The 10,221-nt window shown below is 49.8% G+C and overlaps 1 protein-coding gene across 1 annotated transcript; it reads right to left on the reverse strand.

The window, feature by feature from the left end:
* Window positions 1-3,425: 3,425 nt before the first annotated feature.
* Window positions 3,426-9,689, reverse strand: PPP1R15B (protein phosphatase 1 regulatory subunit 15B). Its single transcript, XM_072356226.1, has 2 exons — window positions 8,093-9,689; window positions 3,426-5,740 (listed from the first exon to the last, which is right to left on the reverse strand). The coding sequence occupies exons 1-2, from the start codon at window positions 9,548-9,550 to the stop codon at window positions 5,528-5,530; spliced, it is 1,671 nt and encodes a 556-aa protein (XP_072212327.1). The 5' UTR covers window positions 9,551-9,689; the 3' UTR covers window positions 3,426-5,527.
* Between the last annotated feature and the right edge of the window lie 532 nt (window positions 9,690-10,221).

Raw genomic sequence — 10,221 nt, forward strand, 5'->3', positions numbered from 1 at the left:
CCCTAAAGCAGGAAGAAGGGGATGCTCTGCTGAGCAATGCTCACATCAGAGAGATTCTCTGATGGGATGTGGGACATCAGTTCACCCAAAGGATCTTCCTACAGCTCTGTGTGCAAAAGCACCAGAGCAATGGGATCGCAGTGCAGCAGGGGATGATGCCACAGCCCCAGCACTGCTTGGCTGGGAAGGCTCTGCTTTGTGGGTGAAGTGCCGGGGTGCAAAGCATCATGTTACACATAGGCTTGGTGCAAGATTGGGCCTCTTGTCTGGGTTACATCCCCATCCAACATCACAGCTCTGCCACAAACCCACACACTCCAAGGTTTGGTGCCATGATGCATCCTATAGTCAGGAAGGTGGGACCCCCCCCCCACAGCCAAAGCACAGCTGGGAAATCCCTGCCCTTTGTCTCCTTGACCAGACCCCAGCAGCTCAGTGCAGTGCTGCTCCATCACAACATCATCTCCCTGGGAGGCACCGGGGACAACGAGGTCACCCCAAAGGCACAGCTCCCTCCCTGCCTGCCCAGCCCAGCTTCATTCACCACAGTTTCGTTTGCTCAGATCCACCTCGAATCTGAGTCACAGCTCGGACTGAATCAGTGCTCAGCACAAACACTTCAGTGACCCCAAAGCCACCAGGCAACCAAAAGAATCCAATGCTCTGGGCACAGAGCAGCCCAGATGGAACCAGAGATGTCCCCATCTCAGATCTCAGAGGAGCAGGAGTTCACAAAGTCGGTGTCTGACGAGTCGTTTCTTTCTTTTAACCATTTCTTACATGTTACGTTTGTACAGGTGTGACACCAAAGCCTTCCAAGCAGCAGAACTGCAGAGGGTTGCGTGCAGCCATTGCACTGAGAGCTCGTTGTGTGCAGCCCTTCACTTCTAGCCCAGGGCCAAACCTCTCTGATTACTGCAGCATCATCCCTACGCCTTACCCCAGGGGTGTGTGGGATCGGAGTCTGTGTGAGATAAGCTCAGATCATCCTACAAGGTTTCCTTCCCTCTCTCCATCCCCTGGGGAGGGACGCCTTTCCCTGACTGTGGGTATCACCGAGATCCCCTCATTCATTTCGGGGTCATGTGTGGCAATGATAGGGTTCAGCTGCTCTGAGCTGCAGCAGGGAATCAGATGCCAACAGCAGAAGCAGTTTAGCTGCTCCAGGCCTGGGTAAGGGAGGCAGAGCTGTTGGAGGGCTGTGCTGGACCTCCAGCCAAGAATGCTGAGCTCTGTTCTGCCAGGTAAATAAATCAGCTTTTATTGCTTTCCACAAGAGATTTACTTATTTTTTTTCACCCCCCTCCTTATTTCTTTATAGCTTAAGCCAATGGAAATTCAAAGGGGAAATACCAGCAGGGCTTGTTATTTTCTTATGGTATCAAACCCTTTTAAAAGCTCTCAGTTCATTCCAGCACAGGTTAGAGGCAGGCAGGCTCACACCGAAGGCTCCCATTGGAACAACTCTTGTACTTCGTGCTTCCAAGGATGATCCCAGAGAGGGATCTCTCTGTGCAGCCTATAGAAGGGATGGTGAGCACGGGAGCATCCCGAGGACATCGCACCGCCCGTAGCTCTGCAGCAACGCGGCTCTGGCACCACCTCCCGGGGAACGAACGGCTCCTCCGCCGCTCGCGGTCCCTCCTCCTCTCCGTTCCTTCCCGCTGCTATCCGCTCTCCCGTTCTTTTATTTTAGCCTTTTTTTGCTTTCCTTGCGTTAGGAAATTAAACCCTAACCAGGCCTGGTTGGATGGATAGACCAACCATCCAAATAGAGAGAGGGAGGGATGGAGTCTACATACAGCACTCGGCCCCTACTGCTGTTGAGCACCCAGCAGCTCCCACCTGAGCCCCATAACAACCGGAGCACCTGGGGCTGCTGCTCCATTGAAAGCCAGGTGCAGAACAGCTCTGCTTTCCCTCTGCCTCCCCAGCAGCTCCTGGCCTTGCTGTGCAGCCACTCTCTGTGCCAGCTCTTGCTCCTACACTGACCTTCAGCTCTCAGCTCCATCTCTGTCTTTTCCTTCTCATTGCACTGAAGCTGTGGCTGATCCCAATCATCTTCTCTATGAGCTTTGCTCCTCCAGAGGATGCCAAGGAAACGGCCTTTGCAGTGTTTGAAGCACCCTGGTGAAGGTTTGAAGCTTCAAGTCTGGCTGCCAGAGCTGGGCTGCATAGGGGGAGCAGATGGGAGGTTGGGTTTGTTTGGCTTTGCTTTTGCATTTGTTTTGCCTACTGCTTGAAAGAAGAAGAACATGGAAGGTGTCAGTTGTTGAACAAAGCACTGAGAACAGGGGATGAAAGCAACGCACACGTGATGTGCTTGTACAGCTGCTACAAGGCAGCAGCCGCAGCACGTGCTTTTATTGCCAGCCACCTTTATCTGCAGCATTAGCAGTCAGGACAGATGGATGCCTGCTGCTATCGGGCTCTAATACTCCACACCTTTAAGATTAATGGACAGCTTTCAGAATGCACTTCACTGCCACCTCCCCTGGTACAGAATGGGACCTTGGGGTTACATCTGAGGTGCAGCCTTAGAAGCAGCAGAGAAGCACTGGTCTCTCCCTGGCATTGCACAGTGTGATTCTCACCCCCCTCCTGCAGTTGCCACTGCCTTCACTTGCAGAAGGAGCTCTTTTCTTTGCGGGACTGAACCAGCTCTGCAGCTGGCTTCATTTGCAAGCAGCACTTTAGGGGATGCAGTCAGCAATGAGTACAGAAATAGCAGCTTATTTACTCCCCATGTGCTTTGCTGACAAACAAGTTCTGAAGTCCCCTGGAGAAGATTCAACCCCAGAACAAATTCTGCTCCAACTGCAGCCTTCGGTGCTGATAGAATAACAAAAAGAAACACACAACCCAGCAGGATTTCTCCATTCCAGATGGCACCTTGATGTGCTGCCAGATACGGAGGAGCTCCCATTATAACAACACTAACCGTATTTCCTTAAGCTGAATTAAAAAAAAGCAATCACAACTCTTCATTCTTAAGGCAGGTTTTCGGAGCCAGCAGAACAGGTGAGCACGGCATCAAAAAGCTGCTGCAACTCACATTAACTGCGTAGGTTTGTTCTCTGCTTTCAAGTACTCAGAGTGGGATGGCACTCCAGGCAGCTCCAAACGCTCCTCCTCATCCAGCTCAGTGCTGTTACAGAAACAAATACAACGTTAGGTGCTTCCAGAGAGGCCTCAGAAACAAACCCTTTGCTTTCCTGTTCGTGCATCATTACAGCGTAAAGGAGAAGAAATCATTTGCTTGATTAAAGGCCAATTCCACAGTGCAAAACATAGGGGTGAGCTGGCTCTAATTAAAGAGCTCAGCTGTTTGGCACCTCCCACTGACTGTATGACACCTCCCATTCATCCCAGCATAGAAAGCCCCCAATTACCATCCCCTCCCCTTAAAGGAAACCAGCTCGGCCTTATCCTGCAAATACCTTTATTACAATTTACAGATTAGTTTCGTTATGTACAGAAATAGAACTTTTTTTGATCTATAAAAACCCAACCAACTCGACAGAAATCAATTGAAATCTGTAATAAAGCCGATGCTGAAGGGCTCCTGGCTTCCTCTAAATCATATAAAAATAAAATCTGGTCGTCACAGTTTTGATTTAAAGTTCGACAAGCGTTGGTTTTCACACCTCAAACCACACACGTACAAGTCCTGCAAGACCCCCCTTAAGGTCCATCATAGGGGAAAATGGTGAGCAATCAGCTCAGCTTGCTCGTTAATTTAGTGTTTCACATTGGGCACTTTGAATGGGACTGAGAGAGAAAGGACTTCCCCAAGCAGCAATTTCACACTGAGAGCCACCAGTTTTAGGACTGAGCACTCGGTGTCGAATCATTTCAGATGATCAGAAGGTGCTGTTGGAAGCAGCAGTTTGCCAATGGAGTTTTAGGGACCATTTGTCAACGCTGCTCCTTTCAGCTGCAGCCTTTCCCAAGTGTCTGCAGGTGTTAATTCACATCATTCCAGAGCTTCATGCCAACAATCAGGTGTGTCAGCCAGAGCAGCTGCAGCACAGCAAGCTCTCCTAGAGCAAATAGATGTGGGAATGCCATGGAAAAATCATTACTGTGTGTTTTACCAAGAGCAAGGAACAGCGTTTTGATTTATCAGCCATGCGAGGGTCACACAGCAACACGTTTCCTCTCATTCTAACACATCAATCATCCTGCATGCTTTTTCCTAGACAGAAAAGCAGAGCAGTTAGCAAACAACACAGGAAAACCAACTCCTAACCACAGCAAAGCTGTGCAAACTGACTGGGTTTAATGTTTGGTATTTACTCCACAGCACAACCTCATGGCCTGGCCAAGCGAGATCCAACATCTTTCAGCTCCAAAAGCACATCCAAGCTGCCCTGTTTTACTTTGACTGAACAGCAGTGAAACACATAAAGGTAGGAGCACCAATAATGAGGGCTTTCCTTCCACCGAGGACCTCAAGGGTGAGATCCCAGACATGAAATGCTGTTTGGATACCAGGTGAACAAAGGTAAAGATGCCTAGATGTATTAATACTGCTTTTGGTAAAGGACACAGCATGCCTAGTGTTAGATGTCCAGAAGCTGAAGATAATTCCCCTTGCAAGGGCCATATAAAAGAAATAATGAACAACACTTCAATCCATCTTCAACAAGCAGAATCCATCACGGCAAAGTTGTTTTAAGATGATGTGAAGAATGGTGGTGCAGCTTCCCGTGCACAAAGACATCAACTCAAAGCATCAGCCACAGCTTTGCTACGCACTGAAGCTTCAGTTATTGATCACAATGAACCTGAAAGCAAAGAGGTGGTTCACAAGGACAACACCCTTTGGAACAGGACTGGGTAAAGGTATGACTTAAATAGAGACACAACCCAAAGGGTGTGCAGTGCACCAGAGCTCCCCTGAATCCCTCAGTGTCATAGACAGACATATTAAGACATCAAAGTGCCACACAATCCAACAGCCACACGCAAAGCTGGGACCTTAGAAGGAAGGAGAACGTTCCTTGCTTTGCACAGTCAGGTTAACATTATCAGCTAACAGAACTGGAAACATAGAAGAAAACACAAAGAACCACAAAACCAGCACGTGCCAACACAAACTTTAAATCAAAACTGCAATAACGAGGTTCTGAACCCCCCCCCCATAAATATTTCCTTCAAAATATGCTTTGCTTTTTTCAAAGTGCAAAATTCCAACTTAACAGCCATCACTTCTCAACATATGGCAGACAAGGCATTTTTCGGAATGGATTTAACCTAAAGTGGTCTGTTTCTCAGGCTTTACTTAAGGGGAACACAATGATACCACCCTCAGCCTCAAGGATACTCAAGAGGTTTGGTCTGGATATCAAAATGGGACGCGCACACGGGTGTATTTGTTGGCTGAATATTAAACTAGGGGAAAAAAAAGTGTTCAAATCCCACTTTTCTCCCCATTTCAAAACAGCACACACAGCTGCCAATTCTTGTTTGGAAGATGTTTGTGAGTGCTCAGGGTCATACAACCACCGCATGTGTTAAGGTGCTAGAAGAGATCCTCCTCCTTGTGGTTGCTTTCTTGGAGTCTATGGAAAACTCTCTGTCTATGCTCTGTGGTGAAGCAGTATCCTATGGCTTCTTCTGTTTCTTGGATGCGTTTCTGGAACCTGCAGCCATCTCGTGCCAGCTCTTCCCAGGGTCCTTTACGATCCTCCTCACTGCTCACATAATACTCTGTAACCTTTTCAAGGAAGGTCACCTGGAAAAGACATCATTGATTAAAGCATTAGTCATACAATCATGCAAAAGGAGCTTACACCTTATCTGTATCTATCATTAAATACCTTCAAAGCAATTCTCTATGTCTAAAAGATCAAAAAAATACCCTCTGTTACACCATCAGCTCATGGTAGAGCTTTGCACCAGCCAGGCAGGATTGTATTTCACCTCCTGGGTTTAAAACCAACCTCAGCTTCACTTTCAACCTCTCTCTTCCCAGAGCATTGCTTCAACCACCACATGGTTTCTAAATGGTGGCTGAAGGCTCCATTGGGCTGAGGGCAGATTACACAGCACCCCCCTGAAATAACACACATCACCACACCAGCATTGGGTTTTGACCTCACACACAGCTCCAGGTTACCTGGAATGATCCACGTGTCACAAGAGAGCACGCTGCTCATGAACACATTGCAGACCTGTGTTTCTGATTACATACACCATAAAAATAGCAACAATCGTAGTTCTGTACAGTGAGTAACCACGTGAGTCAACTCCAGCACTGATAACAAGTCCTACTATGCCACAAATAAGGACTGGTTTAATGTACGACTGGAGCATCTACCTTGAAGATAAGGAAACCAATGTGGCTACAGATGGTTCTAAGATTGATATACACTGTATTTGCTGCAGGAAGTCCTGGAAGGAATCCAGGGATGCACCAAACATTTGCTGTTCCATTCTTGTGATTATTAATAAGAGAAGCCACAGTTTCACACCAGCACCAAACTGCAAGAAAACATGAAGGTAACAGTTATGGGAGAAATAAAAACCAGCAGAGAATACAGAGCTGCCAGGGACTGTGCTGAAAGCAACCTGCTGAAATCCTATTCCACTGCAGTGATCCCAGGTTACTTCCCAGTACAAGCGTGGGAACCAAACCCCCACACATCCATCAGCAGAGTGAATGCATTTGCTATCGTGTAAAGCAAAACAAAAGGCTCCTGGGCTTTATGACTCCACAAACAGATATTGCTGTATGATTGCAAGATGCCACACAGGAAAAGGCCATGAGTGGTAGAAGTGACTCAAACATTTCATAGGTCATAGTGTTCAGAAACCTCTGCTTCGTTTTGCAGAGAGGTCTAATTAAACATCTGCCTGCAGGCACACGGAGCTGTTACATCAGCCTATCCCTTTGTGAGTTACCACCTTTCATCCTTTTTACATCAGTCTGAGATACCCTTGGGCACAATTACTGGATTTTGTAACATTGTGCCATATACTTAGATGTCTTTTACAGATACAAACAGTAAACTAGTTCAAATACAAAACTATTACAGACACTGGTTACTGTTAACGTGCAGTTCCCAGCCACACAACAGGATTTTAGGCCACCAGTATCAACCACCTATATCAAACCCAATATTTAACCTGTGCTAACCCTTAAGCTTGTCACCATCACCTGCCCCAGTGAGAACAGGTATGAAGTTACACCCAAGCCAGGCTATCAAACAGGTTAACAGATCTCTTACTGGCAAGAATGTTCCTTTTCTTCTTTGCCATCTTGTTATGCTGGTCCAATTCTCCTGGGACTCAGCATTACTATTACTCACACAAAGGCTGGAGGTATCACCAGAGACTCAAGAGGAGCACAGCACACCTGAAAAGCAGCTGTGCACATCTGCAGCATCACAGGCCCTATCAGATGGCAGCGTGCTGATGGGTCAGCAGTTGGAACCATCAGCAGTTGGAATCATCACTCATGGTTCCTTCCAAACCTCAATGATTCTTTGCTAAGTGACATTTCACTTGAATCCAAGCACGTGCACTAAAATGGTTAATACCCCAAGAAGCATCAATGCACTTTACAGTGAAACCTTAATGGCTTCCTGCAGCACGTGCCAACTCAATACAGTATTCTTATCCTCCTCCAAAAGATATGTGGTGTCTGTAACTCACACAGGCTCAAAAACACAAAGCTTACAGCACAAAGTCCTGGTTACTATCTATACACAAAGGTCCTGAAATAATTAACATGATTCATAAGAGAAAAAGGTACTTTCCAGAGGAAAAAACGTTGATCAGTGATTCTCATCTGCTTCTCTGATGATGGAAATTAGAAGACAAATAGAACACAAATACAGAATGAAAGTTAGGTCTTAGAAATAAAACTTCCCTTTGAGGCTGGAAATGAAACTTAAAAGAAATTCCATGCTCTGTGTCTCTGAATTATAAGATCTGACACAACGTGAGACATGTTTCTTTCAGCCACATAATTAGACCATAAGCACATGAAGCATGATTTGGCATCACTGCCACTGGAATCCTGGTGCAAATGACCTCACCCACATACCACGATCAAAAACACAAAGCCAGAAACAGAATATACCTTTTTCCTCTTGGCACTTCTACATTTTTCACCAGAAGGAATGCCATGCTGCACCAAATCTGTGACCCCACAGTTATGCTTTTCCAGCTGTACCCGACAGACAGTTAAGTGACTATGCTCAGAAGTGACCAAACTCAGCCCTTCTGCTCCTCTGAAGACGGGCTTCCCTCTTTTCTCCGCTGTTTGAAAGGGCGCCTTGAAATTTAAAGGGTTATAAGGATCATCTGAGGTACAGAATGAGTTCCAGAGTTTCAAGCTTTCTGCCTCGTCCACGCTGCTACAATCCCATTCGTCCTCATCTTCCGAACTGGGGTGAGGAGAGCCTGAAGACGACTCTGCCCATGAAGAATCCTCCTCATCCTCCTCCTCCTCTTCCTCTCCCACACTGGCTGTACAGGTCATACCCTTCCCCGGTTTGCTGGAAGATGTCTGTATGGTTGCTGTAAAGTTCTGAAGGTTGTAAGGATCCAAGCTGAAGAAGGAATTCCACAGATGCAACCTCTCTCCGTCCTGGCTGCTGTCATCTGAATCTGAGATCAGCCCTTCGCTGTCAAACCCATCATCATCATCATCATCATCCCAGTCTTCCTCATCATCCACACTCTCCTCCCCACTCGAGGTCCCCCCCAGGATGTAGTCAATTAACTTATTAGCACAAGCAGGCCTAGCTGACACAAACAGACTTCGCTCTATTTCAGAGCCCTCATCGTCCTCCACAGCACAAGGTTCCTCCTGCAGCTCTCCCTTCTCAGCCAAACCCCGGGATCCCTCCAGCTCGCTGGGTTGCCTCCAGGCTCCGTGCAGCTCCCCATTCTTCCCGCAGTCCCCCTGCAAGGTTCCCCTGTGCTGCTGCTGCTCCTCCTCCAAGCTGTGATAGCCGTGATCCGGCTCGGGCACGGCCAGGCCTCGAAGCTGGAGAAAGTCCAGCCTTTTGCTACGGAGCATTTCCAGCTCAGGCAGCCGGCCGGGCGCTCCCCACGCCTCGGCGCTCAGCGGCTGCGGCAGATGGCTGTTGGCGGAGCGGCAAGCCGGGCCGTTGGCTCCCAGAACGAAGGAGAGGAACCCGGCGTGAGGCACGGCCAGCCCCGCTCCCCACAACCCACGCGTGAGCTCCGGGCTCTCCGGTCCCTTCTTCTCCTCGGCCCATTGCAGCGCAGCGGACGGTTCGGGTAGCAGCAGCAAAGGGGGCGGCGGAGCTGAAGGCCCCGCGGGGCACAACGCGGTGCTCAGAGCCGGGCCGGGCCGCAGCCGCTGTAACAGCGCGGGCAGCGGGGAGAGGAGCTGAGAGAGCAGCCGCAGCCAGGAGAACGGCGGGCTGGGCTGCGGCGGGGCCGAGGGGGAAGCGGAGGGTTGGGCCGCGCCGGGCAGCTTAGGCCAAGCTACGGGGAAGCCGAGCAGCGAGCCGGGCTGAGCCGGAGCCACGGCTGGGCCGGGCCGCTGCCGGCCGCTCGGTTCCATGAGAGGTTCGAGAGAGTCCTCAGCGATATCGGCGGCGCTGCCGGGGCTGAGGGGCGGCGGGGATGAGCGTTGGGCCGCGGGGTCTGGGCGCCATCCTGAGGGGTCGGGGCGGGCGGCGGCGGGAGCGACAAAATGGCGGCTCGGGAGCGAGCGCAGCGGTTACATCCGCCTCCGGCCGGCGCGAGCCCCGAGGGGCGGGGCGAGAGAGACTGCGCATGCGTGAGACGTCACGCCGCTACGCTGCCGTTCATTGGGCGGAGTTAAGGCCACGCCCACACGGAGGGGAGTGGAAGGGCACCGCCCAGCTCTTAGCGTTGGTATTGCATCAGCCGCTGTGCGGCGCGGTATGGCGCCCCCTGGCGGCGTGGAGGGGAATAGCGCCGTTCCGGCTGGGAGAGAGCAGGGTAACATTGAGTCACAGCACGGCTGGGACCTGAAAGATCACCTCGTTCCAACCTCCTGTCGCAGAACTGCCAACCACTAAACCATGCACACCGTCCCCTATTTAACTGAACGCCATTCCCCCTTGTCCTATTACACAGACCTACCCAATGCTCCTCCCTGAGTCCCGTGCTCCCATTTGCATCCTTATTCCCGTCCCAACCCTTCACACTGCAGGGTCACACGAGGTCCCACGCTGCCCCCTTGCACTTGATCTCTTTATTTTCACT

This window comes from Excalfactoria chinensis, chromosome 23 (genome assembly GCF_039878825.1).
Source record: "Excalfactoria chinensis isolate bCotChi1 chromosome 23, bCotChi1.hap2, whole genome shotgun sequence".
In the NCBI taxonomy this organism is placed as follows: Eukaryota; Metazoa; Chordata; class Aves; order Galliformes; family Phasianidae; genus Excalfactoria; species Excalfactoria chinensis.